General features: G+C 40.5%; 1 protein-coding gene across 1 annotated transcript; it reads left to right on the top strand.

Annotated features, from left to right (window-relative positions):
- Positions 1-452: 452 nt before the first annotated feature.
- Positions 453-21,561, top strand: LOC104161461 (phospholipid-transporting ATPase IB-like; the record flags this gene model as incomplete). The annotated part of the gene is made up of 13 exons (XM_009699914.1): positions 453-552; positions 1,141-1,239; positions 2,047-2,092; positions 5,964-6,004; positions 7,781-7,854; positions 11,276-11,345; positions 12,787-12,914; positions 13,950-14,061; positions 14,736-14,901; positions 17,251-17,378; positions 18,535-18,612; positions 20,670-20,758; positions 21,517-21,561. Coding segments are annotated over 13 exons (1,176 nt in total), but the record flags the coding sequence as incomplete, so codon positions are not given.
- Between the last annotated feature and the right edge of the window lie 398 nt (positions 21,562-21,959).

Below are 21,959 nucleotides of genomic sequence, written 5' to 3'. Positions count from 1 at the left end.
TGAGCTGGGAAGTGAGGCATTGTAAAAATGGCACTGCAGAATTCCTGACTTCTCCCACATTCGACTCTGTTTCCCAACACTTAAATTCTGTGTTCTGATGATGGGTAAGCACTTGTTCAGGTGCTTGGAACTGAGGTGAAAGATTGCCTGTTCATGGTGCTTAAGTTTGGATGGGTAGTAAATTCTCTGAGTAGTTCATTCAGTAATCAAGGTGCCAGTGCTTAAAGTGGGAGTGCCAGCCTGCTGGGTCTGTGCAATACCTCTGTGCTGCTCTACAGCTCTTCCCCATAACATGGGCAACCTACTGCCTCCGTATTCCATATAGGTCTTTACTGTGTGATCTTTGAACCACTTCTAACACTGCCTTTTAGAAGCCTACTTGAAACTTTTTCATCATCATCCCTGTATGACATTCTGATGAAGTACTAAAATAAAAATCTTCTAACTTACAGCACAGCCAAGTACAGCGTGGTGACATTTCTACCTCGATTCCTGTATGAGCAGATCAGAAAAGCTGCAAATGCATTCTTCCTCTTCATTGCCTTACTGCAGGTATTGTTTTATTGGTTTGCCTCGATTATGAAATGAAACTGTAATGCAGGAAAAGTTGTTTCAGTTAATCATAACTGCGAAGAAATTGAGACAGATATTAATAGTAATATTCATGAGGTGTGCGCTTTATAATTAGAAGGCAACTTGGAGACTGTTTTCAATGTAGTTTGTAACATCAAGCTACTTCTGTTCTTGATCAGTTAAACCAAGAAGTAGTATCATAAAATGTGGTGCTGCTGACAGTGCTGAGAAGCATGTGTGGATCCCTGTGAAGCTGCTGGCTGTAGGTAGTGCAGGCTATCCCTGCTTCCAGGAGAGTTACGTCATTTGAATGCTTTTCTTGTGAAGAGAGGAGAAATAGAATAAAAGGCATGTGCAACAACTCTATTTTCTAACTTTGAGAGCAGTTTCTTCAAACATACTGAGGGTTTAGGCTAGTTTAGCCACTGAAATTGGATGTCAGTCAGGCAGAAATCGGAAAGCTCTGCGTTCTCGTGTTCTGAGAGCTCTGCATGAAGCTCTAAACTTGCTAGAAAATAATTTTAAATATGAATATGAAACGGGTATCTCTTCTCCCTCTGTTCACAGCAAATTCCAGATGTCTCTCCAACAGGAAGATATACCACCTTGGTGCCATTGCTATTTATTCTAACAGTTGCTGGCATCAAAGAAATCATAGAAGACTATGTAAGTATCATTAAGGGGAAGGATGTGCTAAAGACAAAGTCTTTCTAAAGAGCCCCAAAGCGACGCATCTGTGAAGTCTATTGAGTCATTGCTGAGCAGCACCAAAATACCCTTTTGTCTTTCAGAGCTCTGAACTCAACTAGAATTTCTGTAGCACACTGAGACGAAGCATTTTCATTATAGATGGTGAACAAGGAAACAGTAGAAGTCAGGACACTTGTTTCTACATCTTTGAACTTGTTTGTTCATGATTTTATTAGAACAGCCTGGCTAGAAAGACGCTGTAGAGTCCTGACAGATTTGTGGCCTTTCTAGTTTGCCTTGAAAATGGGGCAGGGGGGAAGCAACTTTAGCATAGAGCAAACTGTTCTAGGGAAAGTCTGTGCTAACTTGCTTGGATGCTATTTATTATAAAGAGGTCTTTCTGCTTTGCAAAGTTCTAATGAATAAAATAAACTAGAAGTCAGTCTACACAAACAGCACGTAGAATGTATAGTGGAGCTGTCATCTAAATATATTGTTCCTCACTGTTTGTTTTGTTTTTCTTCTGAAAACCAGTTTTGGAGACTTAGTTTTTTTGCTGTTGATCCAGGTTTGAGCCTGACTTCCAACATGAGGACTGTCACTTTAGAGTTAAATTATATTCTTTTACAAACCGTTGGGATGTAGATGATATATGTTGCTTTTTAAAAAAAAAAAAGGGGGCAAAAATGACCCAATGTATCATCTTGTAGTTTGTCATGTTTCTAGCTCTGATGGTTTTGGAATCTGTAATGAGGTGTAACGAAATGTTTTGTTTCTTTGCAGAAAAGGCATAAGGCAGACAGTGCAGTGAATAAAAAGAAAACAATAGGTAAGACTGAGCAGTCTTTATGTTAAGTATTTAAAGTGCAAATAATGAATACCAGAACGCTTACTTTTGAAAAATTCTATTGCTTCAACAGTCATGATGGTGGGGAATGCATGTCTTGTTGGACTAGGTAGTTACTGGTATGCTAGAATTGTACTTCATCAAGTGTCTCAGACTGGTGCTGATAGTGTGACCTTTGAGGGCAAGGCATGGGAAGGATTATTAGAATTTTTAAGTTCATGTAATTTCAAGGTTGTCCAAAGTTATACAGTTCTCAGCTCCTCCAAGAAAACCAAGCAAAGAAATTTTGAAGTCATTGTTGTAAATGCTGCTCCCTTAGAATATAGGAAGAACTCAGGGGATTTTGTGGATTTGCTTTCCTGAAGTATCACTGAAAGAATTTAACACTGATATCCTCTAAGTTGCCTACGTGTGTCCCGAATGTATTGGCACTACTTGGCACTGAAAACCTGCAGACACTGTTTTTGTTTTCTTCATCTCCCTTAACAGAAACCCTGTGCAGAAAACATGAAGAGTTTATTGAAGCAGCATAGGCTGACCCTAGGGTAGCCAGGGATGGCAACTGCGTGTCCCTGTGCTGACCAGCTGCTCTGCAGCTCCTCTGGGGAGATTGGCAGCTGGAAGGGAGAATGCAGGGATGTGACCTCGGAGTAGAGCCCCTTCCTCCTAAACACATGTAGCTTAAGTGTCCAGAAGCTAGAGGAGCACTTAGAGGAACATGGGGAACTGAACTGAACAACCTGCTCACTCCATGCTTCAGTTAACAGGCATAATGTTTGCGGGACTATTCTTGCGAGTTTCTTCCTTTGTGCTTGAGATCACTTGAGACTGTATATTAATGAACATCAAAAAGCATTGCTTTACCAGTTCTTCACGGTAATTTCTCTATAAGAGTCTGGGCAGATGTTTCAAGTGCAGGAACACTGTATGTATTAGTCATGAGAAATCAGCAATTAACTGGCTGTAGCACAAGAGACCTTGTTATAGGCAATAGCAAAAACTGTCAGAGGTCACGTAGGCAGTTCTAGTTCATTTATAGTTGGAGAACATGTGCCAACAAACACTTCAAGGGAAGTTCATCATAGTAATTGTGGGGACAGCCTTAAACACAAAGTATTCTTAAGGAGCTAAGTGGAACTTAGCACTTGAAAAATTATTTTGATTCAGGTTTTATTTTTTACCTTTGAACACTCTCTATCAATTTCAAAATGATACTTAGACTGTATCCTCATATTTCTTAAGTGGAAGGCTAAAGAGGCTCATTCTTGAGACTTGTATTACGAAAATGAAAAGCTAATTCATGTTCAGGGTGGGATTAAGATGAATTCAGTTTAGGTTCTGTATGTGCCTTGAGACTCCGCTTGTAGCCGAGGGAGGTCTAGTCAATGCAATCAGCGTAGCAAGCAGTTTGGCTCCCTCGGAACTGGACGTGTACGGGCTGCTTGGCTGCGTTCTGCGCTCCCCTGCCTGCGGTGACCAGGCGCTTCCTTCAGTAGCATGTGTGTAGGCTTGGCATTTGTCTTCATGTTTAGGTGGGTTTTTGAGCAGTAGTGTATTGTCAGAGCACATTTCCTATGTTAGATTTACCATTGAAAACATTGGTTTGCTTTGCAGAGTGGGTCTGGTATGTAGAAATTAAATTCCCTTTGGAGGAAACCAAAATGAAAGTTCTGCTCCAGGTCAGCACTGTCCATCTTCAGTAGGAGCTGGAGCGTGTTAGGCTCTGAGCCAGTGTTTCATGTCTTGGACAGCTTCATGGGGCGTATATGGAGATGGCATTGAATCTAGGGACCAGGCTAAATATAATCCCAGGCTGAAGCCCCTGAACAGCGTATTGCATGGATGTAGAGTGCTCAGTAATGACTGTTCTGATGTTTTGATCTTTTCGTTGTCAAATTATAGAATAAGCCATGAGCATGTAATAGTGTACGGGATGCCCTCAAATAGTAGACAAGCACAGGGCTAGCAAACTATTGTACAAGACTGATGGGAAATGCTTGCCCTTCCACAACAGCACTTCAAATGGCCCTGCACACCTAGGTGTGAGGGACAGCATTAAGTCCTACATCTAGAGCGTCAGTACAGTGTTTTCTGTAGAGAAGACAGTCTTTTCTGTCCTTTGGAGTACTCCTATAAAACTGGGTTAAGCAGAGTAGAGGGTGCAGAATTGCAACCCCTAAATTTCTGAGCTGTTGTATGCCTAATGGAAGCTTTCTCTTTAGATTGTGAGGCTATGAGTTTAAAAAAAAGTTGCTTCAGTAATTTACTTGACTAAATTTTAATACTTAAATTGATTTCAGTAAGCATGAAAGCTAAATTGTTTTCTTCAGTAAATTGTCTACAAGACCAAGCTCCAAAGTATCTTTATTGCATATGGACATACAGCAATGCGAACTGTTTGACATGTCTCCAAAATTTTCTGGTGGAAAAGGGAGCTGTTTAAAGCAAGGCACAGGAGATGCCAAGTGTTGCAATTCCCCTCTGAGAGTTTGGGTTTTGAGTTGAGGCTGTAGGTATGTGGCTTTTTCACCTGAGATGCTGGGCTTAGGCCTTCTCCTGAGTTCTGAACTAAGCAGAACTCAATTCAAGCGTAGCTTAGAAGAGGGAACAAAGGGAAATAACAAAACTGTTCTTCCCCTAAACTTCATATACTTATTTGGGTGCAAGTTCAGCAGTTTAGATGCATCACTAGCAGTGCTTCGGCTGCTGCTCACCTGTTTTTTGTTAAATAGTTTACTTCACTGTGATCCATCCACTGTAATATTAAATCTCAGCATTCAGTGCTCCAAAGCATGTAGCCTGAGGACAGAAATCAAGAGGTGGGTGTCTTGTGCTTGATTTGGTCTAACAAAACTTGAGTTCCTCTTTGGAGTGGCCTAACCTGGGTAGGATGGCTGAGGCTGTACTGTGTTCCAGGCAGGGGTCTGGCCTCTTCAACTTTAATCTCCTGCAGGCTATGCTTCTTGAATGTCTTTGAAAGCAGCTGCGTCCAGTTTTCAGTGAAGGCTTTGAGTTTGTTTAGGGGTACTTGATGTGCTCAGGCCTGCACTGGGTTTGGTTACTCTGCAATGATTGGGCATGGATTTTTTGACCTTTCTGTTTAGGCTAGGGTAGTATTAAGTATGCCTAGAAGCATCTAGTGGAACTACTTGAGTGGAAAAGCATGTTCCAGAGTGGATGACCAATGAGCGTGTTAAGACAGCAGTGTAGGACTGGGGCACTACAGAAGCCAAGACCTGTTTCAGTACGTCATTTTCTTGTTTGTTTCAATGAACTTCAGCATTTAGGATTCTCCTTCTGCCAAAGCTGTGGTTTACTTTTCAGTCAAGGTTTGAGCCTGTTTGACAAGTGAGCCTCAGCCTTATGAGGGCAATTGATACAGTAGTGAAGTTGGATGTTCAGAGTCAAAACATACTGAATGAAATGCAAGGAAAAAGGTGAGAAGTGAAAATTCTGGGGTTAAATCATACATAGAGTAAAGATGCTTCCTCATATTAATTAGCAGTGGGCAGTAATGCCCTTTGTTTTAAGGAAGGTCACTTCCTGAGCAAGTAACAGCACTGCCTGTCTGTGGGTTAGTATGAAATGATGCCAAGAAGAAATCAGGCCACCAACTGTTCTTTAGCAGGGGATAAAAATGATGTAAATATCGAGGGCAGATTCTTCCTCTTTCTTGCATGCACATGCCTACAACTGTGGACAAAAGTGTGGTCCCAGCTTCTGAAAAGTACTACTTTAATCTGTCTGTTAGTTCCCGTTCTGGTCAATGTTCCCTGCTGCTGATAACCGTTGTTCTGAAATTTGTCTGAATGCTGGCTATTTATTCCAATCTAACTTTAAACTTTCTTTCCAGTTCTTAGAAATGGGATGTGGCAGAACATTATGTGGAAAGAGGTAAATAAAACTGGGGATGGGAGGGAGCGGAAGAAGGTGTTCAAGAATTACTCTTGTCAAAATAAATTAGGAGACCTAGAATTTCCGCAGGCTCTGTTAGAATTCCCTGTGACTTGGGGTGGGAGGGATCCTTTCTGTTGCATTAGTGAAAATTGCCCTGAGCAAGGCACCTGAGTACCCATCTTGAAATCCTATGTTTCAGTCAAATGCTAATGAACTGTTGTGTTTTTGCTTGGACAGTTAATATGCTCCAGGGTGTAAACAGTGTTTTGTTTTTATTCCACCTCTAGAAGAGTAACTTTCACTGCAATGCTGTACCTCCCCTGAAAGTCTAACAGAGACTTCTTTTGCTGCCTGTGCTAAAAAGTTCTTGGGTTTTGAGGCTAATTAGTAAGCTGTTTGCTCAGGTAAGGAACATAAGCCCTGCTGCTACCTCAGGCACTCAGGACCCATGTTTTGAAGCTCTGTGCCAGGACCTGGTGAGCTTTATTTCTAGAACTTGCTGAAATCCCTCACGATGCATTGATCTAATCATGGCTTTTAATGCTGTTTTTTAAGGGCAAAATTAGCCGTGTTAACTAATAAATAAGGAAAAAGTACACCCTTTTAAAAACTCTGGGAAGTGAGACCTGCCTCAAGAGACCTAAAAGCAGTCCTGGGGAAGTGTTAGGCTATGGTAGAAACTAAGGATTGCCAGGGATTCTGGGGGCTAATGCTGGTGCCTGTTTATGCTGTTCCGTGTCCTATTTGTAGTGAGGACACTGAATTAAAAGATACTTAAAGCTGAGCTTGGAATCTGGTTTTCTGACACCCTTAAGCACTTCTTGAATTGGCCTGTGTCTGCATCTGCATATTCTCCAGGCTTACATTTGTTGTTAGGGACTAACAGTTCTGTACTAGCCACCTTGTTTACTTTAAGACAGACTTCTGATCTTTTTTGTGCTGAAATTGGTAGGGAATTTGTTTTCAGTGGGGTCAGAGTAAGACTAAGGAATCTACCTGGTCAAACATGCCATCTGTTTCAATTTTTATAAATTAATGTGTTCAAAATATTTTAAGCCTGTTTGAGCAATGCATTGGTACTAAGCAGCCTGATACTCATCAGGCAAGCCTGGCTTACTGTTTTGAGCATGCTGCTTGGTCCCATTAAAGGTGCGGGGAACTCTTAGGTTGTCAGTATTCCACAAGTCAGGCCTTTGCTCATCCCAGGTGACTATAGGTTGGGGAAGAACTGACTGGTAGTATCTAGCTGTAGACATGATAGTCCTTGCTAGTGACTCGTACAAGCAGTGCAGCTAAAGAGCGCTAAGGGAAAATGATGGTGATGGCTGGGTAGGTAAGTAATACAGAGAAGGAGTAGGAGAAACTCTTGAGGAAAGTAAAGTTTAATGATAACTTTTTTACTAGGAAAAAATCTTTCTATAGTTTAAATAAGACTGAAGAAAGAAAACCCTCAAATTTGGATAATGGCAGGATTATAGAAAAAAGTAATTTTTACTTAATATAAGTCCCAGAAGCTCACACTTTCCGGTTGAGTATATATATATTTTTTTCTATACAGAATTGTTTAATTTGCATTCAGAAAATGGAAGGCTTCGGCACTTCCCAACTTGCAGTGAAAACTACTCTGACTTTCAGAAGCACTGTCTCTAACTGTTCTGTGCATGATGCTGTTCTTTTGACTGGGTGGAAGAAAATAACCAACTAACATTCCAGACAAGCGAACTGTTTGTTTTTCTTTTCCATGCTACTGTACTCCTGCCCCTGACTCCACAGGTAGCAGTAGGCGATATTGTGAAGGTCACCAATGGGCAACATCTTCCAGCAGACATGATCATTATATCTTCCAGGTATCCTGAATGGGTGTGGAAATGATGTGTCTGATGAACTGAGGTGCAGAGGACTCCAAACTCTGTATTTGCTGTTAATAAAAACAGACATCAGATGGCACTAATTCTTCTCCACATCTGAAATCAAATTTCAACAATGTCAAAACAGTGCTTTACTAGGCAATGATTGATATATCATCGTAGATTGGTTCTTAAGAAAGAAGCCTTCTTCAAGAACCCTTATGGTATTATGTACCTGTAACTCACAAAGTGTGTCACTGAGTTGGGAAGACTGAAGGTCTGTAGCACAAGGTTCAGGCAGTCCGTTACACTTTGGCCTTCTGAGGATCCCTCCGTTTAATTAAGGAAGCTTAAGTTTTCTTCCAATTAATGCCACTGAGTTTCCAACACATTTCTGTGTCCCTCAGGAAAGACTTCTTTCAAACAGTGATTTGAAGAAGCTAGCCCAGCTGGCATCTCATAGCTAGCCTGGAAAATAGTTTTTGGACTTCATTTATTTACTCCTTGTCTTTGATAGAGCACATGTATGGCCCATCCCTAGCCACGATAGCAACAGTAAACTGTTGAGGCCTGATCTTTTTAGTTTGTGAAATATGGGACAACTTCCTTATACCGGCAAACAAAGCTTGGTCATTAGTTCCTAAAAGCTTTGTTAATCTAGGTTCTATATTGTGTTGAACAACTTGAGGCCAAATCAAGACCACTGTCCACTTAAATGAGGTGTTAAGCAAGAGACAATAGCACAGTTCCTCTACTTGAACGTGCTTTTTCTAATAGCCAAACCTTACGACACCTTGCTGTTCTCCATTTCCTTCTGTCCGCATGCTTTTCAACGGTGGCTGCAGGTTGCTCTGGTCTGCAGGTTATGGTTCTCTTGAATGATCCAACTTCCATGGGAACTTGTTCTCTAAGCTACTGCATTTTCTGTTCCATCCTTCTGGTCTGTGCCATTCCTGGGAGCTTTTGGTTTTTTTTGAAAGCTGTATGGGGAAGCTCAGTCTTTTTGAACTGTCAAATGATCAAGAATAGAGATCTTCATTCCATGGTATACGATACTGTATTTTTTTAAAACAAACCCCAAATTTTAAATAAGCAGTTGTCAACCTTAATATCCAGTTAGGCTGCACTTTGACATCAATAGCTTGCTGTTTCAGCATTGAGGAGTACTTGTTCTATTTGAGATCTTCTCCTCTAATGTATTATACTAAAAACCTTCTGTTTTTTTTTTTCTTAACTTGCACGGGTCAACCTTGTTGTACAATATTCTACTAACCTGCTGTCATTGATAATCACGTAGCTGGAGAATTTAACCTGAAGTATGTTGATTTGGGAGAAGCTTTGCTTGAAGTAAATAGCAATTTCTATGGCAGTTCTGCTTTACAATTGGTATTGTTCCCATGATTCTTTTAAGTGACAATACTAAGTGTCCTCAGTTCACCAGAAGGCTTTGCATGCTCTAAAGGTGTGGGGTGTTTTACCTGTGTTCACTTTCTGTGTCTGAGCTGAGTGTCAGAGGTGTGATAAACAGTTGGTTTTCTCTTGACTCTTTTTTTTTTCCTCTCCTCATAGAGGAAAGGTGAGATCAGATGAATTTTACATAGCATAAATTTACATGAAGGAAAAAGTATTTTAATACAAGCACAACTTTGTATGGAAACACTTCCACGTTTCTGTGGAAATGAGAGCAATTGTATTGCAAGAGGTCTTCCTCCTGAGTTAACCACTGAAGATATAATAGTTAAGTTGTTGGTGACAGAAGTAAAAACGGAATCAAGCTGGGCTTAATCCGTGTCTTTCTTTGGTTCAGGTTGCCTGTATAGGAGGAAACAAAGGACAGTCTCTGAACCTTTATTTGAAGACAGAGTCTCTGGAGAGAAAAATATAACTTCTTAGTGTTATAAATGAACCTGTCTGTTTCTTAATCATATTTGTCCAAAGGAGCCTTTATTACTGTCTCTGCTGCTGATTAAGTACACTCACTGTTAAAGCAGCTGGTTACTTTGGAAGAGAAATAGCAACATCTCAAGAATATGAAAAGTGGTACACTGAAGAAGCACTTGTTTGAATCCAGAGGGGAAAGTGATATTCCTTAGCAGCCTGAGAAGACAGCCACAGAAAAATAGTTTTGGTGGTGCCATACAGCAGTTTAACTCTAAAGGGGCATGTCAGGACAAGACCCATGATTGAAGTACCCTTCTGTATGGCAGGTGGTACCTATGCAGAGCTCTTCCATGTTAGGTGTAGGTAAGAGCTTGACTAATAGATAAGTCAGTTCTGTGAGGGAGATCCCATTCCCTGCCCCACATTGATAGGGGCAGAAGCATCTCTGGAAGATACAGATCACAGCCCTCAGTTTCAATCTTAATGTACCTTCTTCTGATTCTCAAAACAAAAAAGCTGGTTAGCAGTGACTTGGGATGTACCTCCACAAGGCCCTCAACTTTTAAGGTGATCCTGTGGCCATGACTTTTTTTGTGTGCAGTTGTGGTTTAACCCCAGCCAGCAACTAAGTACCATGCTGCTGCCCACTCCCTCCCTCGCCCCTCTGTGGGATGAGCAGGAGAAACCGAAAAAGGTAAGACCCATGGGTTGAGATAAGAACAGTTTAATTGAAACAAAATATAATTAGAATAGTAATGAAAAGGAAGAGAGAAGAATAAAACCCAAGTGATGCACAGCACAATTGCTCACCACCCACGGACCAATGCTCAGCCCGTCCCCCAGCAGCGATCGACCCTCCCAGCCATCTCCCCCCAGTTTCTATACTGCCTGTGCCGCTCTATGGTATGGAATCTCCCTTTGGGCAGTTGGGGTCGGCTGTCCTGGCCGTGCCCCCTCCCAGCTCCTTGTGCCCCTCCTCGCTGGCGGAGCGTGGGAAACCCCAAAGTCCTTGACTTGGGCAAGCCCTGCTCAGCAACAACTGAACCGTCAGTGCGGTATCAATGTTATTCTCACACTAAATCCAAAACAAAGCACTGTGCCAGCTACTGCAAAGAAAATGTAATTCTGTCCCAGCCAGAACCAGGACAGCAGTTCAGACGGAAGTCAATAGCAGAGCACACGACCCTCTTACTCCAAGCACAGCCCCTTGTTACACCATTCAATACTTAGTATTTTTTTCTGTAGCTCTTAATCTGGAGCAATTTTATGGATTGCAGTGTAAAATAGTCCAGGCATCTACGTTTATCATGGCTTGTTAAATTCTTACTAACCTTCTAATTTAGACTTGTCTTTCTCTGTAGTTTGTCATATGAGAGTATTCATATCCAAAGATGTCTCTGTATTTTCAGCTGGCTCTTTCATGGTCATATACCACCAATATGGATTTTTGTCTTCTGCAGTGTTTTGTGAACCACTTTTAGTGCAGAAGTAGTATACAAAAAGTACTGAGTTTTAATGTTGAATCTTATGCTCCTTACAGTGAACCACAAGCCATGTGCTATATTGAAACAGCTAATCTTGATGGGGAGACGAATCTTAAAATACGACAGGTAATCAAAACTGAATTTCATTTTTTTCCCATTTAGGTATCTAAGATTAGCTACAAAGCAAGAGTCTAGCTTGCATGACAACAATACAAGTGCTCTTTTTTAAAAACAAAAGTGTATCTCTTTCCAGATGGCTGTAAGCTGCCTTTTCAGCAGATACAAACCGAAGCAATAATGCTTCACATGCAAGTGCAAGGAACTAATCTGAAGTATTGTAAATCCACAAAGGCAAAACAAGCAGATTTTGGCTGTGTTTTGCTGAAGATCCAGTAAGTGGAATTGAAGTGCTGTAATGGCAAACAAACAAAACCAAAAAACCTGAAAAACCCACCAAACTAAAAAAAAAAATCCCCCAAACCACAAGTCAGCTGTGCTTGTGATGAGAGCTGTGGTTTCTGCTGTCGCAAGTGCCAGCCTGCCCGCTGCTGCCTCTACGCAGTGCTCAAAAGGACCTTTTATATGTTGAAGTCAGTTTATTCTGTCTCTGTGGCAAGTATTGGAATTTAATTGGATCTTTCTGATTTTGTTGAAGAAACACTGATTAGTGGTGTTTAGAAATAGTCCAGAATCTTTGCTGCCTTTCATTACAAAAAATGAATTTGGATTAGGATTTTGAAACACAGATTGTGTGTTTTTGAAAAAGCTGTACATTTGCTGCTTGTTACCTTTGTAAAAATGTGATTTGCTGTTCTGGATCAGCCCTGTAAATCAGATCTTGACTTCCTGTCAGATTTTATTTCCTTCAGGGTGCATGCTGAAAATACAAAAAAAGGTTGAGGGACCTTTTAAGGCCTTGTTCTGGCTTTCAGTGCTGCAGTCAAAATCTGGCAAAAGAAACATGAAATGGATCACTCGACCAAGTGGAGGTGTTCAGAGATGAAAAGCAATGGAGTGTTTTACGTGCACTCTGGAGTAGCAACGTGTTAGGCTACAGTTGTACGGTGGGTTGATAATTAACCTTGAGTAGGATCCCAGCGTAATGGCTGCAGTGACCCAAGAGAGACCACGCTTAGGAGCAGCTATATTTAGCAGCAGTGATGGATCAGTGGAGCTGTACATTGAGAGAAAAGCCGCAGTTGTTTATACTGCTTGTCTCCTGCTTCCTCCTGCACGTGTGCAACTTCATGCTTTGTGGATGGGATTTTCCCCTTGGTTACAGAGAGATCATGTAGGTAATATAACTCTCTTGTGTTAGAGGGATTTAAACCAAATCTCTATAAGCAGGATCATATGTGTCCATAATGAGTCTTGAAGGAAAGAGTTATTGCGTACCCATTTAAAACAAACAAACCAAAACAAAACCACCCACCAACAAACCTGACAGAAAACCTCCACACATTTAATTACATTTGGTATCTTAGATATTGGAAGAAAACACTGTTTTGCTAAGTTGCCTTCTAATAACAGTTTTTGACAAGGGTCTTCTTTGGTTTGGTCTCTGCAGGGATTGTCTCAAACTGCTAGTCTCCAGTCAAGAGAAGAATTGATGAAAGCATCTGGAAGGATAGAGTGTGAAGGACCCAACCGTCATCTTTACGACTTCACTGGGAACTTGCGCTTAGATGGTCAAAGGTATTGACTTGACAACAAAGCCATAAATTCATTGGGTTAGGAAAAATGCTTCCTGTGTGTTTTTGGTCTGCAACCCTGAGCACATGCATGTTTTTCCTGGGGAAGAGGAGCGTAATAATTAACAATTGTTCATCAGAGTATTTGCTGGTATAAGATAAAATAATTCTGTCTTCTTATGGAGTCTTCTGCTTGTTATGGGAGAGTTGGTTTCTTTTGAATTGTAGTGTGTGTTTTTTATCAAAAGTAACATCTGAAGAGAAAGAAGAGGGGGTGGAATGGTTGGGGTTTTTAGGGCTGTCTTGTTACAGGAGATACACAGAGGAAATAGAAAACCTTTCCCTTCCAACTAGATCCAAAGGCTGCACCAAGTTCAGATTTATAGAGAAAAATGATCCTAGAATTTGACATCTTTCAATGTGACTTTGATCTGCTGCAGATCTTGGAAGAAAAGAACTTGGTTTTAGTACTTGAATTCATAGAACCTGAAAGAACAATAGAAACATAAAGGCTTCATTTGGCTGTACCTGTTATCCTACACAAAAACTGTATCCCTTAGGCAACTCAGCTGAACAGTGACAGATGCAAGAATAGTAGTTGACCACTTGCATCCCACTTAAAATTACATGGGTAATACAATTCTCCCAAAATGCTTGTTCAATGGAACATGTGAGGTTATAGTGTGCTTGGAATGGATGGTCTCTTTGCAATTGTGATGCTTCCCTCTCCTTGATGTGAGAGAGAAGACACTGGCCAAGGTAAAGTGCAGGGTAGGCTTATGGCTGCCATAAATTGTCAAGTTTTGGGTAACTAGAACAGCTCCCTGGTATGAGCTTTGCCCTACTGTGCTTTAGCAGGGATTGGACTTACACAAGTTTCAGTGTTTGAGTTGTGCGGACAATGTAAGTTCATTATATTACTTTCCTCTTTTTGTGGTTTGTTTGGGGTTTTTTGAGGGGAGGATTAAGGCTGAAAGGAGAATTGCTTTCCTGAAGTGTTATCAAGAATTGAGAGATATACATACTTCTTGCTTTGCAGCCCAGTTCCTGTTGGTCCAGACCAGATCTTGCTAAGAGGTGCACAGCTGAGAAACACTCAATGGGTCTTGGGTATTGTTGTGTATACAGGACATGATACAAAACTCATGCAGGTAAAGTTTTTAAGGAGATGTAGAGCATGTTCTGATAGAAGTTGGTCATCTTTCCAGAATTCTACTTGTCTTTTGGACTTGATTTTATGAAATGGTTTGACTCATCATAGCTGTTTAAGACCTGGAGGCCTTGAGGAATGCAAGGGTACTGTTGTACTTGAGGTTACATGTGCACATGTGTAAATACTTATTGAGGTATTTGTCTCAAAACACTTCAATATGTAAGTAAAACCAACTATATTTTTAACTTAATTTATCTGGTAGCAGGAGAACATTTAAAACTGAGGTTTAACAGCTGAGGAGATGTAATGACCACCTGTAACTTCAGCACTTGGAGATAATTAGATTAAGACTACAGTCTCTGTATTGCCTTAATGGCAGGGAGTGCCCAGAGAGACCTGTAGACTGTCAGTGGGATGGACAGCCAGAAGATGAGCATGCTAGGACTTTAGAACCGAATGGTTCTGTTCCCCTGATCTCCTGTCGGTTTTGGAGTCATTAGGAGTACTGGCTCCTATTACTACCTTGTTGAGTTTTGCGTACTATATTGAGCTAAATAGAGTTGAAGTAGCAAGTTCTATAATGGACTCCAAAATAAAGACTGAGTTTGCCTCTGCAGTTTCTTCTTGTATAAGCCATTGCTAGACTTTTTTTTTCTTCCTGCTGCTGTTCAGAATTCGACCAAAGCACCTCTGAAGAGATCAAATGTGGAGAAAGTGACGAACATGCAGATCCTGGTTTTGTTCTGTATTCTCCTGGTAATGGCCCTTGTGAGTTCTGTAGGTGCCTTATTGTGGAACAGAACACACGGCGAAGTCGTCTGGTACCTTGGCTCCAACAGTGAGTATACAGACAGTGTGCTAAGGGTGTGTCGGACTGTAGGGCTGGCCCGGCTGTTAGCTTTGCTAAATGAAGGCATAAAATAAGAAACAGAAGAAACAAAACCTGTTGCTAAATTTTTGATGGCCCAGTATTTTTTTGAGAATGGGCTGGCATAAGTAAACTTGCCAGTAAGGCTTCTGTTAGTAAAATCTTCAAAAGGTTTTAATAAATGTCATTGGGCTACCACCCAGGGAGCAGGGCAGAGACAGAAGAGGGACAAGAGTTACTCTTGGATGTTTGGTGTTCAAATTCTTTCAGCTCTGGAGATGCCTAGCACAGCTTTGTCCTCAGAGCAGGTCACCTACTGCTGCTTTGTGTATCCTGTCTGACGGTACCTGCCCGCAGGATCGCAGGTATCAGTCTGATACTGACCTCAACTCTATCCTTGGGTGCAGGAGCAAAGGATTTCTCTAGCTGTTTTCTTGAGTCAGAAGTGCTGATCTGCTCTTGTTGTAGAGAAAACTGTTAAATGCTGAATGTTATGACTTTGTATTTATTGGATAATGTTTCAGTTGTTTTGGCTTCCAACTTCTCTTATTTTGTAATGAGAAAATGGATCTCTTAGTGTGCTCAAAGGGTTTTATTTGATTTCATTCATACTCATTGAATTTGTTAGTTCAGATATCAAAGATGGGCCTTATGCAAATACTTAAGGATGAAATAAATTGCCCTCCAGTAGACTTCTGACTTGAGCGGGTTACATTAACTAGCTATAAAATGTGTTGTTACAAACATCTTGAGATGCAGATCTGAAAACAATTCTCACAAAACTGCAAATGTTCTTCCTGCTAGTGCTTGCAAAACAGATGGCAAAGGCTGTCTTCTGCAGTTTAAGAATTGCAATTGTGACACTAATGAAAAAGCATGTAGGAAGAGCATGAAAGTGCCTCGTATTTGACTGTCATTTTTGGTAGTTGTAATGTCTTCTGGTTGCAGTATCAGCAACTTTCAGAGTTTCTTCCCTGTCTTCCCCCTTGTATTTTAATGAGGAAGTTGAAATTTGTATCTTCCAATAATGGAAGTAATATTGGAAATGATAAATGGAACGAACTCTTGAACTTGTGCTAATGTAGAACAGGTGCAACTGTGGTAAACTAGGATGATATAGTCTGTATAGATGCTTTTTTGTAAACTGAACACAAGTTCTATCACCTGTAACTCACATGTGGGAAGGATGCTTTTTTCAGACTGGGCAAGTAGATGTTAGATTTATGTTAAATGTCTAATTTCTATAAAGATTGCATTGGAAAAACCTTTTCCAATATCAGGCGTGGTTCTACTCTTTCTGTAAACTGATCAGAGAGATGGAATTCATGTGTCATGAATTCGGAGGTGCCTGGGTCCAAACCTCAAGTCTTGCTCTGGCCTTTATCAGACTTCAGCCAACTTTCTGACTTCCATCTCCCCCTAAGTGTGCTCCCCTGCCTTCTTACTGACTTATCTGTAATGCTGAAAACCCCATTGTGCTGGGTGCTCTGTGTGCTGACTGAAGTGCATCCCTAAGCTTCAAGGAAAGTGAGGAATAGACAAATGTGGAGACTTTGGATGTAAAGAACTGCTGTGGGCAGCACCAGGAACAGGACAGGAGCCTTCATCCTGTCTCTACTGAGCCATGTCCATTCCTGCCTAGTGTCCATAAACGGTGCCCCTTCCCTTTAGGACTAGTTGTGCTGACAGATTTATTTGGGTAACTTGCCCAATGTTGTCACCACTAATAACAGCTCTTCTGCTTAAGCCGGAAGCCTTAGCTCATTTACTAGGTGTCTGTTTACCAGTCCACTTGTTCTCTTAGATTTCTTCAGTGTAACTTCTCAATTCTGCCAATGCTGGCAGATTTTAGAACAACTTGTAGTCTTTTTTTTTTTTCTGACTCTACTGAAACAAGTAGGCACTTTCTGAAAGGCAAAGTTATGTTACTAGTGATATTGGTGGCTCTTAATTGGGGCAGTTGACACATCAGATAATCTCTAAGTTTAGGTTATGATGTGGAATATCATACTTCTCACCATCTGTTTAGCAAAAGTTGTTCAGAAAGTGTTCTGTTCTCTAACATATAGCCTCACCAATCTTGCTCTTCACCTGGCATAGTATGCTGTGTATTCAGGCATGTGTTCTGTGAGTGTTTTATATATGTACTATTGAAATCAATATTTAAAAGGCCCTTATATTAGGCCTCACCATGCTTGCTGATTATGTTAGCACTACTAAATCTGATTAGGCCAACTGCAGAAAGATGACTGTCCCAGTACTGTACCACTCAAACTTCTGCCTTCTGTCTGCTAATGTCTTCTGTCTTTCGGTCCACAGAAATGCTGTCTGTCAACTTTGGATACAATCTGCTGACATTTATAATCTTGTACAACAACCTTATTCCAATCAGTCTTCTGGTGACATTGGAAGTTGTCAAGTTTACTCAGGCTCTTTTTATAAATTGGGTGAGTAACAAGAATAAATGTGTTAATGGCAGTTTTGGAAAGTGACGTTTAAAAAAAACCAACACCACCTTGAAGTCTTTACCAGACTTTTCTGATGTAACTTCTGGGAAAGGCAGGGAGAAGTTCAGATGATTTATTCTGCACTAGTTGTGTGTTCCACCAGAAATGAAAAGATTTAGTTGTAGGAAGATTCCCTGTGCAAATGATCAATCTCATATGTTTTAGACTCTCAAGATGAGAAGGGAGGTTCAGTTCTTCTGGTTGAAGGAGGTCTCTCAGCTGACTCATGTTCAGTAAATCCTTTTTGAAAACTCTTCAGTACTGTGTAACTTCTCTCATCTACAGCAGGGGGAAAGACTAGGCTTGGGGGTGTGGGGTTTTGTGTTTTGTTTTTGTGTTTTTTTTAACTCCTGAGGCTGGCCTTAAGGTCACTTCTGGTATGAATCATAGTATTTCTGTAAGGAGATGAGTTGGTGGTGCCTCGTGCAACAAAACGGTGATCCCTCTGTTCAGGCAAGCTTTGACTTCAAAGTGTGTTTCTCTTCAGTTGTGGACCAAAAATACTGTAGTGATGTTCTCTTAAGCTGAAGAAAAACAAGAGGAATACCTTGTCTTGGTACACGTTAATCCTTGAACTTTTAGTGAAGTTGTAGTGATTCCTCTAAAATACAAGTAAAAAAAGGTCTAATGTGTCTGTTCTTTGAGCTGCTTCTAATGTATTGGAGGTACTTAACTAGCTTATCTGAGAAATTGTTTTGGTTTATGTAGCAGATGTTTTGTTTACCCTCCCAATTAAATGTAGTAATAGGAGTTGATTTCAGGGTCACTTAAATTGTCTCTTCAGTCATGGATGTGGCTAGAGTAAATTGCATTGTTGTAACTGAAGACCTATGATTAGTGTGGCTAATGCCTGTTAGAACTGCTTCCTACTGTGCTAAATTCTTAAACTAGAGATGCAGTGAAGAAAATGATAGTTACCTGTAATTGAATCTCTCTTCTCATGTACACATATTAACGAGGTGTACTCTGGAGAGGAGGCACCCCTGTTCCTCCACCAGTGGAATTAAGTCAAGTCAAGTTGGAGCTGACTAAAGGAAGACTGGAGTCTTCAGTGGTTAATTTGCATAGCATAAGTCTAATTTTGCTCTTGTTTCAGGACATAGATATGTATTATCCTGAAACAGATACACCTGCAATGGCCAGAACCTCAAACCTTAATGAGGAACTTGGGCAGGTAAGACAACGTTTTCTTGAGTGTCATGTTTGTGGTATCTTCTGGGAAGACAGGAGGTAGGAGAGCATGCTGTACACATCTGCTTTCATCAGTTGTTCTGTGACTCAGGTTCATGGGACATCTTTACTTTCGTTAGTCCAAGTCTTACAAGTAAAATAATGAGATACCACAGAATTAAATTTGAGGTCATGTAGGCAGTTTTAAGCCTGGGAATTGAGTCTGTCATTTTCTGTTCACTCTAAACTGACTCTTTTCCTCAAGGGTGTTGGAGAGGCTGTGTGGTTGTGACTGTCTGTACTGGAACAAAATGTAGAAGGCTAAGCTTGGGTGAAGAGCAGGCCAACAGCCTCAGCCTGTGTTCTTAGTTTGTCATGTTTCTGACCACCTCACAGGAAATGCAAGTCAAAAAAAATGCAGTTCTATTCCGAATTTAGTTTGTGTTTCTGCAAGCATTTCCATTTTCCTTTCAGATAAAGATAACTATTTTAACTTGTAGTTGTTGTAAGAGATTTGTTATAAATTCTGCAAATGAGATATTTTTCAAAGAAAGGGCTTCCCAAGACAAGGTTACTGTAAAACACAAGCTTGTCATTAGAGTTTTTTGTAGTACTATTGAGAAATCCTAGGTTTTTTCCTTGACCAGCAAAGTCATAGGTATGTAACTAAACCACATGAACTTCATCATTTGTGTGAATTTAGTGTTGGAAACAACGTTTATGCATGTAAATACGTAATTATTATGTGCTGCTCAGCAGGGTGGTAGGCAATATTCTTCCCACTTAATCCGATTGACCTCTTCCTTAGGGTTGTTAGTTTGATTTGTATTTAGATTGATGTAATGTTACCAACCTCCAAATTTGTAGTAGTGTTTTTGTCTGAAGTAAACTGTATTATGTGGTATAATGTATATTGTTGGCCCATATGTTGTTTCCAGAAATGGCTTATTAGTGATTCCATGTAACTAGACTGAATTCTTGGATTCATTAACTGAATTACTTGTTCACAGGTGCATTTTAAAATTTTGCTATATGCTAGAATTATTAATGACTTGAAGTTCCTCGGATGTTTGGGTATCCCCTTTGACTTCTAACTTACACAGCCTCGGTTTCCAGTGCTGTATTTGAAGCAGAGCAGTGCACAGCTAAGGACCACTAAACTAGTAGTGTCATGCACTGTCTTGAACTGAACCACAAATATTGAGGAAAAGCTTTTTGCAACTCTAGGCAAAATACTCTGGTCTTTTAATTGGCTAACTACTGTGTTAGCACCATCCCTTCCTACCTGCTGATGGTTTAAAGTCTTACCTGGTGCAGAGGTAAAACTGGAATGTAGCTTGCAATGAATTTTAGTCTGTTGTGACCTACTGAAGGTGGTGGGCATCTTGAGTCCGCTGATACTCCAAGGAGTCATGTTGCTGTGTTGGAGTCGTTTCCACGTCCTGGCTGAATATCACTGGTTTCCATGAAGGGATTATTAGTTTGGACAGTGCTGACTGTGGCTGTGTGTCTTGCGCTTCAGGGCTGAATACCAGAAAAAGTGGCTTATGTTTACCTGCAGAATACCACTTGGACTTATTCTAGGTTATTCCTTGCACAGTACTGTTTACGGGGAAACAAAAAACACCTAACAAATTCCTGGTCATCTCTGGAACACAGAATTTCTTCAGTGTGTTACATTCTAATGATTCTTCAACAGTCTTAAGAGTCCTTGTTTTAATTTCCAGTCTTGCTGTTTGGCGTTAGAACAGTCGAAAGACTTGGTCAATGTTCAGCTAGCACAAGCAAGTACATCTGTACTGACCACCCTGGAGCCTTGGCAATTGATACCTACTGTTTGAGCCTTTCTGCGTTTAGAGATAAAGAAGAATTAATGCCATTAAATAACTTTCCTGACTATTTCTTGTAGCTTTGGTAAGACTAAGCTGTAATAAGCCTACATTGGCCAGTACTATGACATTCGAGCCATATGTCTCCCAGAATTTTCCTGATACTTAATCTTTCTTCATTTTCAGTGTTGTTACTTTGCAGGTGAAAAACTAGACTTTTTTTTTCTTCCAGGTAAAATACCTGTTTTCTGATAAAACAGGTACTCTAACATGCAATATCATGAACTTTAAGAAATGCAGTATTGCTGGAGTGACATATGGGTAGGTATGACTATTTTTTAGAAACTCTGTAGCTTAATATGTGTTTATTAATGGTACATACTTTTATATTGGAACAGGATTAGAACATTCTGTTCTTCAGTTTGTGTTTTAGTATATTTTGTGTTCTCAGTTAATAACTTTCTTTTTCATGTTCTGCAACACAAATTACGGAATGCGAACCTGGGGAGTACTTTATATGAAGTAAAGAAAACTTGTGTCCTAACTGACCTGATCATGATTTAAACTAACCCAGAAGTGCGAAGTAACCTCTGGCCTTTCCAGAGGGAAGATGATGTAGCTGAAGGGTAGCAGTTGTCCGTCATGTTTCTCTGACTTGTTCAGATGAACCAGAGTTTCATTACAACCATGTAGCTGTAATTGGAGTTGTAATGTTAAATATTCTTTGCATGGGAGAGGTACTCACTTACTGGTTTTGTTCTGATTCTGTCAAAAGGATCCCTTTGAGTCATGCCAATATTTCATAGCACTTGGCCTTTTGAGTCTTGAATACTAAATCTTTGTCTTTATGTGGTTTTAGCTGAGTAGTGTTAAGATCTCTGTGCAAGTTAACCTTTGAATTTCATGGTAGCTAAATTAGATACCTCAAAAAGCAGAAAACTTGGTTCAAATACATGAACAGCTGAACCCATGGTTCTAGCATATGTATGTGCGATGACTCATTGATCTTAGCCTTCTACCTATTTTTTGTGTTGCAAAGTGGAATAAATAGTCTTTTTTTTCCTTTTCCTACCCCTCAGTCACTTTCCTGAGCTGGAAAGGGAACGTTCATCAGAAGACTTCAGGTAAATATAGTCCAAGATGTTTGTGTTCTGTATAGCAGAGTGGGGACAACTTATATAAAGACTGCTTTCCAATTTGGGACTGGAAGAAGCCCAAGGGAGCAATGTTTTTTGAGTAAAATGCTTTTCCAGCAGGAGCCTAATGTGGAGCTGGTGGGTGGTGATGGATCTTCTCTTCTGCAGAGAGAGATGGTGGGTGAGGGACAGGCAGTGGCTGGCGTGGCTTGGATGCATGCTAATGCAGTGCTTATTTATAATTGCAGACAACCAAGTTACAAGCTCAAGAGTAACCTCCTTTACAGTAACCTTACCTCTAGCTAGAGACTGAATGTTACTCTTTGCAATCACTAAAGTCAAACCTGACAAGGAGAAAAGGAACTTCTTTAATAAATACTATGTTT

The sequence above is a fragment of the Cariama cristata genome, unplaced genomic scaffold (assembly GCF_000690535.1).
Source record: "Cariama cristata isolate BGI_N322 unplaced genomic scaffold, ASM69053v1 scaffold9135, whole genome shotgun sequence".
In the NCBI taxonomy this organism is placed as follows: Eukaryota; Metazoa; Chordata; class Aves; order Cariamiformes; family Cariamidae; genus Cariama; species Cariama cristata.
The sequence above is the reverse complement of the archived record's forward strand: the minus strand, read 5'-3'. Positions and strand labels throughout refer to the sequence as shown.